The following is an 18433-nucleotide window of genomic DNA, read 5'->3' as shown; positions in this document are numbered from 1 at the left end:
AGGTGACCTTGTAGAAAAGCACCTGATCGTGCGGAGGCATTTCCCCTCAAGGGACTCCACCACTGCCCTTGGGAACCTGTGCTCACATTTCACTGGTCCTAAATATATATAAAACTAGATAAAAGCTAGCTTTTTCCAGTCTGGGCATCCCAGTCTTCCTCTTCACGCTGGAATTTGTTCCACCCCAATGAGGACCAGAGAGCCAGTGTCCCCTCATCACCATCCACGCAGGGGACTGGGGCAGACCCCTGGGAGACGTGTGCCAGGGTGCTGGGGACCCCAAGCATGGCTGCTGTGGGCTGTGGGGAAGCCCTTTGCAGACTGTTGTCCTCCAGGCCAATCTTGGGGTCCCCCAATTGCACCCCTCCAGCCCCAGGCACCTGCTCGGGGATGATGCTCAGGGACAATGTGGTGGCCTTGGGCTGAGCCCAGTCCCCCCAACCCTTCTGGCAATTGCAGCCCGTTGTTAGCAGTCCCCACTTGCCCCAGAGCTCTGCCATCCAGACAGCTTTAATCCACTTACTGCTGTGCTAATTATGCCTCACTTTCATTTCTTAACCGAAGTGTCCCAATGAACCAAATTAAGCATCACGCAGGCTCCTCTGACATCAATTCTGTCATCTTTAGTAACAACACATCGCACTGGGAGAAGGCGTGGGCTAAGCAGACAGTCTGTCTCTTCTAATCCGTTGTGGTGGGGTTTTAACCCAGCCCCAGGTGATGCTTGTGAAGGTGCCCAGTGGCTTTAATGGGCCACTTTGCCCCTGAAATTGTCCCTGCACGTTGCTGCCAGGCTGTGGGGAAGGGCACTGTGCATCGCACCTCTGTCCTTCCCATCACCTTGCCATGAGGACAGTGGGATTTCAGGCAGGGGGGGGCCTTAAATAACACACAGACCTTCATTTCTTGGAGATGCCCTTTGCCCATCTAGCCCTAGCATGTCCCCTCCCTGCGTGCCCTAAGGAGGGAGAGGTGGGGTACAGGGAGCCCATCCCTTCCCTGCACATGGCCCGGCCCCTCCAGGGCTGTTGGGTTTGCTGTGACATAGAGAAAACCATCCCCAGTGCAGGTGACAGTCACACTGCAACATGACTGTGAGTCAGCCCGAGCATCCGGAGCCGCGGCTGAGCTCCTGCATCCCGGGCCCTTGGGGTGGGCTGTGCTGCCCACACTGCCTCTTCCCAGCCTCCATGCAGTGCACGGCTGCCTGGAAAGCTGGTTCCTACGTAATTCCTGCCCTTTTGGAAGCCACCAAGGAGCCGGGTAGGAAGATGGGCTGCCTTCGGCGTGGGGCTAAAAACTGAGTCCACGAGTGTCCCTGAGGAGCAGAATCAAACCCTACATATATTATATTTCCCTTGCCTGTCCCTTTGTCCTCCTGCCCACCTCTGTGCTGCCCATCACCAGTCTGTGGGCACTAGGTGTTAGCTTTTCACCACCACCACTATCCTGGAGTAAGAGGAATAATTGAAATATTGTTCAAAAAGCAGCCTAAATCAGTGCCGAGCTCAAACCCAGCACATCCCTGAGATTTCCTGGCATTTACATTTTCCTGCTTCTCGGCTGCCCTCGCAAAGGCTGGGGGCTTGGTGGGAAAGGTTGCCATGCTGTATCCATGGCCGGGCAGCCCAAATCCACCCCACCGCCCAGTCCCAGCCAGGGACCGCTCACTCCCAGGCATGCAAGGGCTTTGCCAAATTCACAATGTATGAGTTTTCCCCATACCACGGCTGCGCGAAGGAAGTAAAAAACAACCCTTCCCTTGGCTTATTGAGGAGGGGCGGCAAAAAATCTGCTGATGTTCTCTAGAGCCATCTATCACAGCTCCAAATATACAAGGCAATCGTTGTAAAACTTGAGTTTGGGTGCGTAAAGGAAAAAAAATACCACCCCGTGCCTGTTGCAAACAGCCACAGCACAAAAAAAAAGCCTTACAAGGCTGGGGCAGCCTCACAGATGGATTGCTTTTTAATCCCCAAAGCTACAGTGATAAATCTTTTTATTGGAAGCTCTGGAGATACTGTGTCACTCAGGGCGTGCGGCACCGCAGGGGAAAAACAGCTCCATGAGCTGCTGGGAGAGGGGGAGTCTCCTAGGAGCGGGGCTGGAGGTGATGGAGGAGGGATGGGTGCTCCCTGCGGGGGTGCTGAGTGGGCACGGGCGGGCAGGAGGGTTCCCCCGGGAGCGGGTGGTTAGGCAGGAACTGGCTGTTGGACAGGTGCTGCCATAAATCTGGGAGGACAGATGGACAACTTTTGGGGAACGGCTCTTTGGAAACAAAGCATTTGAAGAGGAGATGGTGGCATGGAGCCTGACCCAGCCACATGCTCTGTATTGCAGGAAGAGAGAGACGCTTCTCCCAGCTCCAAGCAAAGACCTGGAGCAACAGCATCCGCACACTCCCCCCGGCTCCCAGCCCCCCGATGTCCCTCTGCTCTGTCCGCTCTGAGCTCCTTCATGTCCTGAAAGGATCATTTAGTTGTTGAGAACTCCCAGGCAGTGTTTTGGCATCCTCCTTCCCCATGGCCACCCCAAAGTGCCGGTTGATCCCCCTGGCCAGTTATATGAGTGGGAGCACCTAGAGCAACTGGTCCCATCCCTGGCTTCTGCTGCACGCCCCCGCCCCGGGCTCTTTGCATCTATACCACCTCCCCGGCAGAAATAATCCCTCTAATTTATACCAGGAAGGTGGCAGGGGACCGAGCTGACCCCGAGGGCACAAGGCAGTGGGGAGCATCGTCCTTGGAGCAAACAGGCTCCTCTCCTGAGGGCTGCAACGAGCCTGAGGCAGGCGGAGCCGGCAGCCACTGTCTTCCCGGTGATGGAGAGGGTAAAACCTTCTCTGTGAAACCATTCTCCCCCAGGACATCAGTTCCTTTCTTATTAGGTTTCATGCCCTGACTGCAGCTTTTACTAAAATTAATTATGAGATTAAACGACTTGCCCGGGAGCCTTTGACTGCAGCATCTTCCATGAGCCCAGCTGGCATGCTGGGACCATAGCAGGGGACTTGGGGTTGTCTCCACACACTGTCACAAAACCCTGGCCAGGGGAGCAAAGTTTGTCCACACCTCTCCACCCAGGAGATGCCACTGGCCATGCTGCAGCTGCGGCTTTGGCAAGCCTTTGGGATGCTTTTCAGGGCAGTCCCTGGCCTAGCTGTCTGGGGGGGGAGGGCGGTGGGGCAGCCCCCAGCATTGCTGCCCGACACGCCAGGGCCTCAGCAGCACATTCTCCCCCTGCATCTCAGGGAGGGGAATTCGGGGTAGCCGAGGAGGATGGGGAGTCCCAGATCAGGGGACAGCAGGGCAGCTGGGGACACAAGGCTGGATGAAGGCAAAGCCAGTGCCTCACCTTTCTGGCTGCTTTCAACTCCACTCCAGCGGTGCTGAGCCCCAGGACCCCCCCAGCCGTATCCTCACACAGCCCGACTGCTCACGAGCGGGGGATGCGTCCTCCTGACTCGCAGAACGAGGGACCCCGAACCTCCACACAGGCGGCTGTTGCCGCGTAATAAAATGCTATTGACCGTCTATTAAAAAGCCATTCCCTGGAGATTTGCAGCCAGGGAAGCGGCCGGGTGAAGTGAGATGGGGCAATAATGGCCATCAAGGAGGCATCAGTCACGTCTACCTGCGCAGCAGTGACAAGGGGCCCTGTGCAGCTGCCAGGGAGCTGTCCCCTGCCAGGACCATCAGCAACGGGAGCCGGAGAGGGAAGGAAATAGATGGATCTCAATGCCCTTGGCCACGTTGACATCCTCCAGAGAGAGGCTGCGAGCAGCTGGCAGCACCCTGAAATGCAAAGTTACGGCAGCCCCATGCCCACCCTCACCCAGCAGCACCCAGCAGGACCCCACAATGGCTGAGGAAGGGCTTTGCCCACGGCAGACCCTGCTGCCCACAGGGGATGGGGAGTGGGGGCGAGTCAGCCACACTGCCCCTGAGCCAGGGAACGGGTCGATGGGGGCAGGAGGGAGTTTGCAAGTCCCAAATCCTGCCCGTTCTTGGTCACTGGCCTGGTGGCGGCCCCGTGTGATATGCTTAGGAAGGGCTGGAAGCCGAGCAGCAGCAGGCAGTGACGCCCCTGCCAGTGCTCTGCCTGGGGCTTGCTCTTCAGGTATTTCTGCTCGCGTCCCCAGGTGAGCCCCGCGGGCACATCCACGCTGCCCAGAGGCACGGCTGCGGGATGCTGAGCCAGTGGAACTTCGCCGGCTGGCCAGGGGGAAACTGGGGCTGGGGAAGGCATGCGAGGCAAGAGCTCAACCTGCTCAGACAGCCCCTGAAGTGGCATATCAGAGCCTCAATATTTCATCCTGCGGGAGGACCTGGTGTACACCGGGAAGTCAGCGGCATCGATCTCAGACAGTAAATCGATGGGTCCTTCCAGCCTGGGGGAGCACGACCAGCCAGTCCGCGCTCCCTGGCATTTTCGTGACATTTCCCGAGCCGTGTGTCTGGGGACGGATTGATCGCCACCGCTCTGGAGGCAGCTCCCCCTCTGCAATGGCCCCAGCCCCAGCTCAGACAGAGCATCCCGGAGACTGGGAAGGGTGCGTGCATCCCGCTCACGCCTTCCCTGCTGTGCAGTGTCCTGAGCCCGCCCAGCCCCACAGACCCACCATGGCAGCAGAGCCCACAGGCAGAGCCAGTGGGACACCCCTGGTGCCCATCACCCTGGCACATGGCCTGTCAGTCACCCCCAGGAGGATGGCCCGGGTTCAGTCCCATGCTGGGAGCAGAGCTGGGGGACGCAACCAGGGCACAGATCAGGCCAACAGCTTTTTTTAATTCTCAGTGAAGCTCAGCCCATCCAGGGCAGGGATGGAGGAGGGCTCCCCGCATTTTCCGGGGGTGCAGGGGGCCACGGTGGGCTGAGGAAGAGGAGGGTGGCACCCGCCAGATGCACATTGGAGAGGAGAGAGCAGGGTGTGTTTGTGGGGCACGGGGAAGGCGCAGAGCTGTGCCTCAGCGCTGCAGGCAGCCTGGGGCTCCTGTTGCCCTGTATTTCCCTCCGCAGGCTCTGGCTCTGGAGGGAGCGGCCGTGCTCCTTCCCTTGCCCTTGAGGGGCTGGGGCGGGATGAAGGCTGGGAGCAAGGAGCCATACCGGCACCCTGCAGCCAGACAGCGGCTGGCACCGCTGAGGGGACGTGCGAGAAATTCAGGGGCACTTTGGTGCCAGAGGGCCCTGGGGAGGTCTCGAGAGAGAAGGCACCCACAGACCTTTTTTTCCCCCACTCCATCCCACGCAAACATCTCCCACCCCCAAGGGTCTCAGCCCGGGTGCGAGCACCTCTCAGGGCACCCATTCAGCACCGTGTCCTGAAACAGCCCAGGGTGCCTGACACCTCTAACACCTGCACCCGCTGGCTCACCCTGCTGGGCCGGGAGGGATGGGATGCTTTTGGGGATTGCTGGCATATCCCTGACATAGAAGCCAGCCGTCCCCACACCATGAGGGATGCCCTGGCCTTGGCCAGCCCCGGTGCTGAGCGCAGCAGGTACAACGCATCCAGGGCACAGCATGGCCACCACTGCCATGTCCCCGGAGCAGCGCTGCTGAGAAAACCAGCCTTCACATCCCAGTAGGATGGCACAGAGAGGCAGGGACCCCTCCATCACTCCTGCCCCGCTCCCCACCACGGGATGGGTGCCACGGTCAGATGGATGCTGGTGGTGGGGAAAGCCAGTCCTGGTCCCCCCGCGTCCTCCTGCTCATCAGCAGAGGGATGTTGTGTGCGTGGTGGCCTGTACCCCCTCCACCTCCTCCAGCTCATACTCCTCGGCATCAGAGAGGGGCAGCCCGTTGGTGCCGGGCATGGGCTCGCACTCGGTGCTGCGGGTGGTGGTGCGGGTGACGCTGGGCGAGTATTTCCGTGACCGTGGCGGGCGGTGGCCGGGGTGGCACATCACCTCCTTGAACATCTCCCGGAAGCGGGTGGACATCAGGTTGTAGAGGATGGGGTTGGCAGCTGAGCTCAGGTAGAAGAAGACGCCTGAGATGATGTGGACATACTGGAACATGTGGAGCATGTGGCTGGTCCAGGTAGAGACGAAGCTCCAGACGAGGCGGTCGGTGTGGAAGGGGGCCCAGCAGATCCCGAACACCACCACCAGCACAACTGTGGGGAGCCGAGGAGCCAGTGTTACTGGGGGGCAGGGCTCACCCCTCTGGGGACCTCCAGTCCCTGGCCAAGCACTGCCCTGTTTTGGCTTCAACCATAGCAAAGAACACCCAAAAAAGCACGGGAGAGAGGAAGGGGGAAAGGGGAAGGGCCCCCGATGCCTTGTTGACCAGCTGTGGCAGGGCTGGATGTATGGGAAGGATCTCCCTCCCTCCACCTCCTGCCAGGGCTGCTCCAGGTGCTGCTGTGCCACACATCTCTGCTCCCCATCAGCAGGCAGCCGGCCCCACTGCAGCCCCACGGCATGGCTGAGGAATGCCTCTGCAGGCATCCAGCCTCCGGGCACCCTGCCACCTCTGCCAGCAAAGCAAAAGCGCTCCCCACTAACCGGGTAACCCATGGGGCACAGCCAAGTCCAAGGAGCGAGAGCTATTTGCACCCTTCCCTTGTGCTCTGCTGATTTTTTTTATAACGCAGCTCTGTTGATGCCTACCCACATGATGCCATACCTGTGCCATGCTGCATCTCTGTGGCATGCGGGGACAAGTCCCTCTTTGTCCCTCTCCCAGTCGTGGTGCCAGGTGAAGCTGGCGAGCAGTTACCACTTGTCTGGGACACAGCAGAGAAGCAGCCCTGGCCCTGCCGATGGACTGGGCTGGGCAACCCGCCATCACTGTGCTGTCACGGGGCTGGGAGCACGCGGAGGTCAGCGTGCTGGGGAGAGACGGCTACCCAAGGGCAGCCAGCTCCTGCTGCTGGGAAGGGGGCCAGAGGCTGTGGGGATGGGGCTGGGAAGGGGAGCAAGGACACAGAGCGGTGGGATGGAGGGATGCTCCAGTCCAGCCTTGGGTCAGCGCATCATTGCCCCAGGTTGGTAGCAGAGGCTGCGGGGCTGCGTAGGAAAAGGTCCCTCTCTGGGAAATACCATCACCATCACCAGCACACAAGGCCTGGGCTGGGGAACGGGAGGCAGGTTCCCCCACCCCACCCCACTCCACCCCATCCCACCATCTTTCCTTTTCTTATCCAGCACTTTCCTGGAGAAGGGGAGGTCTTGCAGCCAGGAGGGAGCTTGCAGGAGCAATCCCCACCACTGGACCAGAGCCACCAGATCTGCCTTTGCCCCAGCACCCCACGAGCCAGCCCCACAGCCTTACTCCAGGATGACCCACCAGCTCTCAACTGGCTGTGCCTCAGTTTCCCCCCCAGCACCCTCCCAACACAGCTTTGGGAGATACTCCCTGGCTCTCCCCATCCCCAGCATGGGACTCCCCAGCATCGGACTCACACAGCATCTTCGTGACCTGCCTCCTCTTGACTTTCTTCTGCCCCTGGGCATTGTGGCAGTCGTGGCTGCCGCCAGACTTGGCTCCCAAGGCCTCCAGCATCTTTTCTTTCCTGAGCTGCAGGCCGATGAGCAGGTAGAGGACGCTGATGGTTCCCATGGGCAGGAAGAAGAAGACGATGGTGGTGATCTGGATGATGAGGTTGTAGGTCAAACGCGGCTTCACCAGGGTGCAGATCTCCGAATCGGGCACCCGCCCTCGGCCGGGCACATAGAGAGGCTGCAGCCCATGGAGGCTGGTGTTGGGGATGGAGCAGACGACTGACAAGACCCAGATGGTGACAATTACCTTCTTGGCATGATTCCTGGTCACCACATACTTGGCCTTGAGCGGGTGCACGACAGCGATGTAGCGCTCCACGCTCAGGGCCGTGACGTTGAGGATGGAGGCGAAGCAGACGGCCTCGAAGAGCAGCGTCTTGAAATAGCAGCCGCTGGCACCCAGCAGGAAGGGGTAGTTGCTCCACATGTCGTACAGCTCCAGCGGCATCCCCAGCAGCAGCACCAGCAGGTCGGAGACAGCCAGGCTGAACAGGTAGTAGTTGGTGGGTGTTCTCATGAACCGGTGCCGGAGGATGACGATGCAGGTGAGCGTGTTGCCCACAGCTCCCACCACAAAGATCAGCAGGTAGATGACACAGACAGGGACAAAGAAGCTGGACCGTCGAGGTCCCAGGTACTTATCTCGCAGCTGCTCCTCCGTCAGGTTGGCATCCTTGGGGTCAAACAAGGTCTCCGGGTGAGTTCTGTTGCAGAGATCAGGGCTGATGGGCTCCACGGAAAAGTCTCGCTGGGGCAGCGGGAACCCAGGGCTGGAGCAGTTGACGTAGGGATTCATGGCTGCGGAGAGACAGGGAGGTTTGCGGGATGCTTTCCCAACCCCTCTGCTGCCCCTGCTCCCTCTGCCCCTCTCCCTGTTGATGTCAGGGTGCCAGGATGATGCTGATCACCATGGCTCTGCACCCTCGCACCCATCCTGCCCCAGCCACAGACTTTCCTTTGGGATGGCACCCAAAATCTGCCCCCCGCCTCCCTCCAGGGTTCCCAAGTGCTCCTTGCCCCATTTCCCATCCACAAAGAACCCTGGCAGCTCCCCAGCCCACCTTGGCCCTGCTGTCGGGGGGATGTCAGCAGGGCTGTCCCCTTTCCCTCCTCCCGAAGCAGAGCAAGACACAGCCCTGAAGCCAACCCCAAAAATCGATCCTGGCTCCAACTCTACCAGCCGTGCAGAGGGGCTGACGGGGCGACCATAAAACAGCCAGAGGGAAAATTGATTTTCCAACCCAAGAAGGACTTACAGCTTGTTGGGAAGCTCCAGATGAAGGCTGAGGTCCCACCACCCCTGCGCCGGACGGGGTCGGGCTGGGGAGGGAGCGTGGGAGGGAATGGAGACTTCACTGCCTTAAGAGGCAGGCTAATGAAATCCTGCCGCTGCTCTCCCCTCAGAGCTCAGTTCGGAGAAGCTGCCTGCCCTTATCTACCTTCTCCCTCTCGTCCTCCGTCAGCGGAGAGGCTGGTGGGTGAGCCAGGGGGGTGCCAGGAGCTTCGTCTCCAACCGCTGGGCAAGCAAAGCCTGGTGCTGAGACCCTACCCCTGCCAGGGGCTGGCTCCTTGTTTGCAAAGCAACGCTGCCGAAAAGATGCTCTTCAGAAAGAGAGAGAGAGGAAATACGTTAAAGTAATAAACTCCATTGACTCTAAGAGAGTCCCAGAGGAGGGCGGTGCGGCCGTCTCCAGTCCTACCAGCAGCCTTCGCAACGCAGGGATTTGCCATTTGCGTGGCCTCCGTGGTGAGTAAGGCATCGATCGGCCCCGCTGCCGGCCTGACACTGCCAGGCGCGGGGGCCCGTGCAGCGCCCCGTTGTCCGGGCTCATCTGAGGGAGATGCAGATGGACCCAGCAGCTTCCTGGGGTCTCCCCGCTTCCAGATGTGCAACCTCTGGGTCTCCCAAATCACTCCTCCATGGAGCAGGTGGCTCCAGCCGGCTCCCATCACACTTCCGTGCGAAGAAGTTGCTGCGCTCGCAGCATCACCCCTCGCTCCGTGCCGGGGTCTGCTCCCTCCCTGCACCCAGTGTCTGTCTGTCTGTGCTTCTGCGCTGGCACCCTGTCCTGCTGATAAGCCCCCGGTCGCAGGGCAACACTCCTGCTCTGTAGCTGCGCATTGTGCATGCACACAGACGTGCACATAGACATGCACACACGCATGCACGCACATGTATGCACACACATATGCATGCACACACACGCACGCGCACACACTCACACGTTCCTGCGCCCCACGGACGCCTGGCAGGGCTGCGTGTCCCCGCTCCACCCGCGGCTCCTCTCTCCTCCACTGCGGGTTTGACCGGTCCCAGCCCAGCCCGGAGCCGGCGGAGCCCACGGGCGCCCGCCCCCCAGCCCGCATCCCACGGGTGGCCCCTCCTCACCGCCCCGGCCCCACGCCGGGCTCCGCCGCTGCCGCCCGCTCCCGCCGGTGGAGCGGGGCGGGGGCTCCCCGGCTCTCCAGCCCCCCGGAGGGGGGGGAGAAGGCGGCGGGGCCGGGGGTGACACCGGGGGGGGCTGTGCCTGGCGGGGAGGGGTCGGAGGAAGGGGGGAGGCGGCTGCGCGTCGCTCCACCGCTCCGTGCGACGGCAGAGGGCACTGCCACCCCGCGAGACGGGCTGGCACCCGTGGGCACGGGTACACGCATCGGTCCCTTCATCCCCTCCGAGGGTGGCAGGGCGCAGGGGGACCCGGTCCCCCCCCGGGGGATGACAGCTTGAAGGGCTCTGGCACCCCGGGGACCCTCCTCGATTCAGCCTGTCCCAGCACCATCCTCACTGTGCGCAGAGGCGTTCGGCTGAGCCGGGTGGGATGGAGCTGGAAGATCCTCTGGCGGGACTGGATTCGAGCAGGCGGGACAGGGATCTTGGAGAAGGAGCCTGGAGAGACCTGTTGGGAGAGACCTGCCTCCAGCCCTGCACCCCCCACTCCCACCCGGGCTGAGCCCCAGCACAGCTCGCTGCACCGCAGAAGCCCAGCATCTGTGGCCAGGCCGTGAGGAGCTGACTGGATCTGGTGGCCTCCAGTATCAGGACACTGCCCCTGGGGTCCTGCACCCCCAAATCCTCCTCCTGATGCCAGAGCACACAGCAGACGGGAGCAGCACTGCTCACCTCTCTTCCCTCCCACAGGCCAAGGGGGAAACTGAGGCACCAAGTTCCCACTGGTGCCCTCCTTCCCGGGAGGCTCGGTGCCCACAGGAATGCTCTGCCTCACTGCTGTTGCAGAGGGAAGCAAATAAAGCCTGGCTGCAACCAGAGATGGTTGGCAGCACGCGGATGGGCACAAATGTCCCCAGGGCCACTGGGCACAGCCTGGCACTGGGCAGAGCACCCAGCACAGCCCCTGCTCGGAGCCACCCATGTGGACTGCACAGCACACCCTGGCACACTGCTCCAGAGCACCCTTGGGCTGAGGGGTGCCAGTCACATGCTGGGGGGGATGCAGCACCCCATTTCCCCACTGGCCGGTGAAACAAAGCCAAAGGAGAGCAGCAGGGGATGGCACCCAGGGGAAGAGGGTGGCAGGTGGGGACAGCATGCTCAGACCAACCCAAGGGGTGACACACACAGCAGGAACTGATCTCCCAAAGCCCTGGAGACATTTTTCCTCCCCATTTTAATACAACACAAAGGTCCTGAAAGACTTGAGAGTGCCTGGCCTCTGCACACCCTGCCCCTCCACATGGGCTGGCAGCAAAATCAGCCCACAGCCTCCCTGGCGTGCAGCCTGCTGTGCTGGAGCAATGGATCTGTGCCCAGCTCTGTCCCCACTGGGTGACAATAACCGGGGGGGAAGGCAGGCCACGGGGATGCCAACGGAGCCATCACTGCGGCACTGCATGTCAGTGCCAGCCCTGAAGGGCTGCGTGTCTGGGACTGTAGCAGATCTCAACGCTCAAAGAAATTTCAGAGCAGGCGAGGGATGATAGGACAAGACCAGCAAAGCTCTGGGCCAGTTTGGTGGCCCTAAGCTGGTCCTGCCCCTGCTCCTGGCAGCAAACTGGCTGCAAACAGAGGGGAGCTGGCAGAACGAACACACAGAGGGCAGGGAGGGTTCAGGGCTGCCCTGAGACGTGACTTTCCTCAGGACATCATCTCTTGCAGCAGAGGAGAGGAACTAGCGAAGCCAAAGGGCTGGAGGGCAAATGGGTGTAAACAAGGCATTACGCAAGGGGAAAAAACCAACAAGCTGGAAATAGTGTCTGAAACTGGGAGGGAGAAGAGGTGCTGCCCGCTCCTACAGGAGTGATGAAGGCAGAGAAATCTCATCCCCTCTGGGGATGGAGACACGCTAAAAGCCAGGAGTTTTTGTCACAGGGCTGGTGATGGCAGGGACAGGACATGGGGAGAGCAGCTGGGCGATGCTGGCAGGGGCTCAGTGGGTCTGGCTTGGCAGATGCTGGGGTGGGCAACAGTGCCTGGGATCTGGCACATGCAGGCCATAGCTCCTGGGTGGCAGAGCCAGAAACGGTAGCTGATGGGCACAGGTTTCTGTCCCTCCAGATGGAGCACAGGCTGCTTTTTCCCCAGGGGATGCCCGAGGCAGGGAACGGACCTGTGCCCGTGCAGGGGCAGGTTGTGCTGTACCGCTGAGATGCCAGGAGCCTGAGCAAAAGCCCATTTGAGAGATTGCATCAGGGGATAAAGCATTCCTGGAAATCTCTCTCTCATTCTCCATCCTTTCTCTCTCCCTTCCATCCCTCATCTCTCTCCTCCTGTTTTCTGGCCACCCTGCTGAGTGCACACACACACAGCCAGCTCCCAGCAGGGTCCCATCTGCTCCCCAGGCTCTGTGCGCCGTGGCACAGCCATCTCCCCCATCCTTGGGGCAGAGGCTGTTCCCTGCATGCAGCCATGATGCCTCCCACCCCTGTCCTGTTCCTTGCCCCTGCCCAGGCTTTGCTGCAGGGCAGCCCCTGGGGAGCCCCTGAGCTCTGCACCCATGTCCTTGTCCCTGCAGGGACCCCCCCCCGGCCCATTTGTCCTGCAGCCCCATGGGGATGAGAGGATGTCTGCTGGGACTGGGGTGTTTGGAGGTTGCTTGGGTTGGAGCAAAGCAATGGAGATGCTGCTGAGCTCTTACCAAACTTCAGCATGTTTCCCTGAAGTCTCCTTTCCTAGCTGAAGACAACAGGCACGTGGTAAGGATGGTGTGCAAGGAGCAAGGACCAGACAGAGCTTTGTTCACTCAGAGCTGAACCATGGGTCCATCCACTCTGCCACAAGTTGCCAGATCCTGGCTTCTAGGTGGCAACAGACCTCTCTGTCCCACTCGCCCATGGTCCAGCTCTCCCAGCCCCAATTTTGCTGGGACACCAGAGCCACTGGACTGGGGGTCCTTCTCCCTTTGCCTCCCCTTTTCCTCCACCATTCGCATCAGCCCTGGAGCATCCCCGATAACTGGGGCCTCCACAGCTGCTCCCACCCTACCTGCTATTGTATTAACCCTGCCTGGGGAGGCAGCAGGGGGATGGCCAGCAGCACACCAAAACCTGCTCCTTGCCATGACCTGTCAGCCACAGCCCAGCTGCCTCCACAGCAAGAGCATCACTGGGCTGGAAATTTCAGCAGCAAGTAAGCAAGCCAGGGGCACCCACGAGGCTCCCTCCATAACCCCAGCCCAAGGGATCTCTCCAATCTTCCTCCCCCCACGGTCTTCCCCCTGCTCCCTGCTGTGCACCCATCCCTCCCAGCAAGCCGGCCAGTGTGGAGGTTGTCCCTGCCGATAGCTGGGTCCCTCCACGAGCTGGTTAAGGCTGGCACACAGAGGTTGAGCGAGGCCGGCTCTGCAGCATTGCCAGGAGAATTAAGAGGGCGAAAGAGAAGACAAACAGCAGCTTTGAAGCTCGAGAGCTGCAGCCCTAATAACCAACTGCATCCACTCCCCGCTCTTTTCAAGGGCGCATCACTCACAGTAATTGCAGGGCAGACCAGCACAGCCTTTTACAGAGCTGTCTGTGCTCCGTCCCCCCATTTCTTCCCCTGCTTTGCAGTTTTAATTAACACCCTCTGGTCCTCAGCACAAAAAGCCACCGAGCCACAGAGTGACACTGCATCTGGGAGGGAAACTGAGGCACAGACAATTGCTTGTCCTCTTCACGCCATCCTGCAGGAGGCAAGAGCCCCTGGGGTGCATCCCTCACTGCCACTGAAGCAAGCAGATGAGCAGCCCCTTCACAGGGTATTGCTGCAGCAAATCTTCCCAGGCAGGGATAAGCAGCACAGACAGAATGGGGTTCTGAAGTTTTGGGACAAGAATGAACCCTCTCCCCCTGGAGAACAAGCAAATCTCTTGGCCATGGGAACGTAAAAGGGGCTTCTCTCCCTGCTGGGAGCTGCCTACTCAAAGGTACCCCTCTGGTCACCTGGAGGTGACATGTCCAGAGGATGCATCTCACAGAGCAGGAGGATGCTCCTTTCAGTCTTCAAGGTGAGGAAGGGCCACTTAGACCCGCAGGCCATCAAACAGACCTGGATCTGGGTAATTTTGCAGTAATATAGCTCGGGGTGAATGCAGGTCAGTGAGGTGGCCTTCCCAAAGCAGCACTGCTGTCATTTACCCAGCAGAGCCCACCCACACATCCTACTCTGGTGTGGGACACCCTCCTCTAGTAATTTCTTGGCCATTGCTACCCTGTGCATTTCCAGTCACTAACTCTCCAGAGGCCTTTTCCCACTGTTTAAAAGCTGTACCCACTCCCACCATCTCAGCATTGTTACCTCCTCATCCCCTCTCACACAGCCCAAGCAGGTGACATCTTAACCTCTCCCAGTAGTGGCAGCTCTTTCTAAACCTCTGTCCCCTTTTCTGAGCTGGTCATCACTTGCCAGCACCCTTTCCAGGGTGCAGGCACCTGGCAAAGGAACCAGCAAGGAGCTCTTGCTCCCCTGGGACAGCTAACTGCATCCCTGCAGGGTGTGGGGCTGGTACCCTGCTCATGGCCCGGGGTTTCTGACTTCAGCAACTGCCGCACCTAAAGCCCCACAGCTCACCGGAGAAATTGCTGGGAAGGGGCATTTCTCCTCCACCCCAAACTGGGCTGACAGGAGAAAGAAGGGAAGAAGAAAAAAAAGGACCATTTCAATGTTCACTGGGATAAAAGCAATCAGCTTTCTAAGGAACAGCAAAATTGGCCTCTGCTCCACGGCATGTGTCCCCCAGGTCTGCTGGGGGGACAGGGAATGCAGGCACTCTCTGAGCAGGTATTCAGGCTCCATGGCAACCATAATTTTGCTAATCAGGGCCAGCACAGACTTGAAATGCTTTTTCACCTGGCAGGAGCACTGGGCTGTTACAGGTCCCCATCAGGCCAAGTTGCCCAGGGGTGCTGCCTTGGCCGTGCCCCCCACGCAGTGATGGAGCACGATGAGGGCTGGCTGCAGCCAGGGCATCCCAACGAGAAGCCACACAGCCCCAGCGCTGCATCCTCCATCCAGCACAAAGCTAGAGACCAGGTTTTTCTATCAAGGACAGGATGAATCACCCAAGATCAAAAAAGCATCAGGTTATTTCTCCCCAAGCTGCAGATGTGTCTGTCGGCCAGGGCTTTGCTAATAACACACCATTTTCCTGCCTCCCCCTCACCATCCCCTTCAGCTCCTGTCTGATGCTGCCCCATGGCTTGTGTGGGGTTGGCAGAGGTGGTGGAACAGATGCTGGCACCTGGAGCAGCAACAGAGATGGCATTTTGTACCCCTTTTCAGCATCCCTGGGGAGGAGCAGCTGCCAGCAGAGTGGTCTCGCATCCCCCAGCCCCATGCTCAGGGCACAGCTACTGCCACATTTTCCTTAACCTGGAAAATCCCATCTTGGGGAGGATGAGAGGCAGCCCACATTATGCTCTGTGGCATTATGCTCTGTGGGGCCAAGGAACAGCAAACAAGCCATGATGGAAATCCCTTTTTCTGGCTCAAAGCTGCTCCATGGCAAAGGCTGCAACACGCTCAGTGGGCAGGAGAGGCTCAGTGTCTGGCCAAACCAGCCCTGGCTTCACCCAGCAATGCAGCCAAGCCAGGGAATACCCAAAGGAGCATTTCAGCAGCTGAAAATATCCCAGCCAACCCATAATGGGCTTGGGATCACCTCAGCTACAGTGAGACCTTCTCTGGGGCACAGATCCAGGGCATCTTCCCAAGCATAAAGGAGTCACTTTATGGTCTCTCTTTATTCCCTTCCAAACCTCCTCCTTTGCAAGTTAAAGGCAGATAACTACATGGCACAGCATGGGGACGGCCTCTCTCCCCATCCTTTGATTCAGAGCCACTTTGCATTTGCAAGTTGATTTAAGGTGCCCTCTAGGTCTCCCAGGACTGATTGCCATGACTTTTATTAGCTCTCCCACCCAGCCCGTGGTAGATATACATTCCCTGCCTGCACATTGCTCTCCACACACAATTCATAGGCCTTTTAATGGGACTGGAAAGAGGTTTTCAGCTAGAAGGAAAAGCAGCTGCTCAAGCTCTGCAAAACTCCGTTTACGAAGAACACCGGGCAAGGAAATAATGTCTGTGATGGGATCCCATTTGCCACATGGAGACTCGCTCTCCAAGTCTAGATCAAACCCTCCAGCCATAAAAAAGGCCCATCACCTACAACAACATCCCAACAAAACACAAACGTGGCAGCAAATAGAGATGTAGGCTAGAAAGAGGGAAACTCATCATGGGGTCTGTAGTGGGAGTATCTTATACTGGTTGCTGGCACCTTGACTGGTTCATTGGGAGAAAAAAGCACAGGGGGTAAGAGGGTGGCTGCTTCGGGGAGAAGAGCAGGGAGCCCCCCCATATCTGCAGCATCCTCTCATGAGGCACAGGAAAAGTTGCATGGGGCAGGCGGGAGAGGCAAGAAGGCTTTGGATAGGGTGACACTGACTTGATGGTCACCCCATCACCTGAAATGTCACAGCAGTCCCAGACGCAGCATTTCAACCAAGTATGGACCCTGGGGCTGATGGTAAAGGTGGGGATCTCCCAGCAGAGCTAAGCTTGAGGTGCCCGGTGAGGCCCCAGCACCTCCCTACCCGGCTGGCAGGCAAGGATGATGCCAGTCCTCCATACAGACCTGCCTGTCCCACATGCCACATTCAAAGCCCTTTTCACATGGCCACAGAGCCCAACTGCCAGGCATGGGACAAGATGCTCTCCCTGCACCTTCTCTATGCAAGAAGTACCAGGCCCTGCTCCAGGTCCTGCGACAGGTTTTTACTCTAATCCTCGCTTTCCAGGCACTGATAAACTTCAGGGCTAAACTTTTCCAGGCTTGTTCTGCATCCAAAAGATGAATTCAACTCAAAAAAGTGGGACACATGCACACACTTTCCTTTTTTCCAGCAGAAAGTTTGTGCTTCAGCTAGAGAGAATCAAAGCTCAAGGCACACCACGAGCTCTCAGGGATGCCAACGCAGCAACTTTAGCATGAATGAAAGTGGCCTGAGCCCCCAGGAGGAAAAAACCACAAATGTGAGCAAACGGCCTGAAACACTCCTTCCCGCTGAGAAGAAATCTAGCAAATTGAGACAACTGGCAGGGTTCATCCCTGAACACAGGCAGGAAATGGCACCTCAATTTGCAAGATGACTGCCATGCTAGAGAGCAGGGGATGCTTGGGCTCCACCAGGGAGGACAGCAAATCCAGCCCCTTCAGAAGCTTGTAGTGTTTTACTGCCAGCAATTGGAGCTGGATACAAGGAGAGCTCCAGGGTGAGCTCCTAGCTCCTTGTATAACCTGCCTGACTGTCCCCTTGGTTCAGGGAGAAGGGAGCATCACAGAGGCCAGGGAGACCACAGCATCCAGGAAATTTGATTTCTGTTCTGGGATGGATCAGATATATCACACCAGGATGGGCAAGAGGCAGAAATGGGATAAATGCCAGGCCCTGGGCTTTGCAGAGGGCTCACCTGCGCTTCCCAGGGCTGTTGGCATTGCCTCACCCCCTCCAGCAGCAAGTGGAGGTCACCAAGATGGGCAGGCAGAAGTTGCCTCTGTCGATGGCCCCAAAGGGTGACAGCTTACCACGTCTCAGGCCAGGCCGTCAGCCCTCTGAGATGAAATTGCCTTTGGTCAATGCTGCTTTCCACAGCTTGCCCACCCCACCAAACCCATCAGCGCTGCAACACACCTCCCTTAGCCCAAAGCCACAACCCCACCACCCACCTCATCCTTCCTGCCTCTGCAACCCTCACCGGCCCCTCTTTCACTGCATTCATACAGGCTGGGGCACAGGGCGAAGATCCAACCTGTGTCTACCATCACCATAAAACACATAGTAACCATATGCAGGGATGCTGGCAAACCCACCCACTCAATGTGGCCCAGGATGGGCTGAACGAGAAGCCACAAGGCCAAGTCACATCAGCTTAATTATGGTGTGACACATACAGTGGTGGAGTGAAGCCAGAGGTGGGGACACGGGCACTAACAGGTTAAGTGGACACGTGCAGGGTGGCAGGTCCAGATGACACCCACCCTGGGGGACCACATCGAGACACCAAAGTCACCCTGCCATTAGTTGAGACCTTGGGAACACCCAAGGGATGGAAGAAGATTAGGGATGATAACTCTAAGTGGAGGGACAGAGATGAGAGACTCTCAGCCTGATTTCCACACTCAGAAAGAAACTGGAATGAATAATTAAACATCCCACCTGCAAGCACTGAGGATAACCCCAAACCCACATCTCACAAGCAAGCAGATCCAACCAGTCCGGTTCCCCTCTCCGGCAGGACAGTGGTCAGCAGGTGAAAGCCATCAGGCTGGCACAGCCTCCTTGCAGGAGAACTCCCAGTGCTGTCCAGTACAACATGCTCCCAAACCAGGCAACAGGCTCTGGGGTGACTGCACACACACCCACTTCTGCCCAGACCCCAGCACAGCCCCGCTGCCACCCTCTTTCCAAGCCTGGAGGCAGCAGCATCC

At 58.8% G+C, this 18433-nt stretch overlaps 1 protein-coding gene across 1 annotated transcript; it reads right to left on the bottom strand.

The window, feature by feature from the left end:
• Positions 1-5681: 5681 nt before the first annotated feature.
• Positions 5682-8307, bottom strand: NMUR1 (neuromedin U receptor 1). The gene is made up of 2 exons (XM_009468434.2): positions 7413-8307; positions 5682-6121 (listed from the first exon to the last, which is right to left on the bottom strand). Exons 1-2 carry the CDS (start codon positions 8305-8307, stop codon positions 5718-5720), a joined length of 1299 nt encoding a protein of 432 aa, XP_009466709.1. The 3' UTR covers positions 5682-5717.
• Positions 8308-18433: the final 10126 nt, after the last annotated feature.

Source organism: Nipponia nippon, unplaced genomic scaffold (genome assembly GCF_047370975.1).
Source record: "Nipponia nippon isolate SJK-2023a ecotype South Korea unplaced genomic scaffold, ASM4737097v1 scaffold_7, whole genome shotgun sequence".
Taxonomy (NCBI): domain Eukaryota; kingdom Metazoa; phylum Chordata; class Aves; order Pelecaniformes; family Threskiornithidae; genus Nipponia; species Nipponia nippon.
This window is presented reverse-complemented; position numbering and strand designations above follow the sequence as displayed.

What these genes read in the sequence shown, in the direction of transcription:
- NMUR1 (XM_009468434.2), bottom strand. Translation starts at nt 8,307, where the DNA reads ATGAATCCCTACGTCAACTGCTCCAGCCCTGGGTTCCCGCTGCCCCAG. An exon ending in GCAGGTCACGAAGATGCTGT is followed by an intron (nt 6,122 to 7,412) that starts GTGAGTCCGATG and finishes GGCTCCCCACAG; the next exon opens with TTGTGCTGGTGGTGGTGTTC.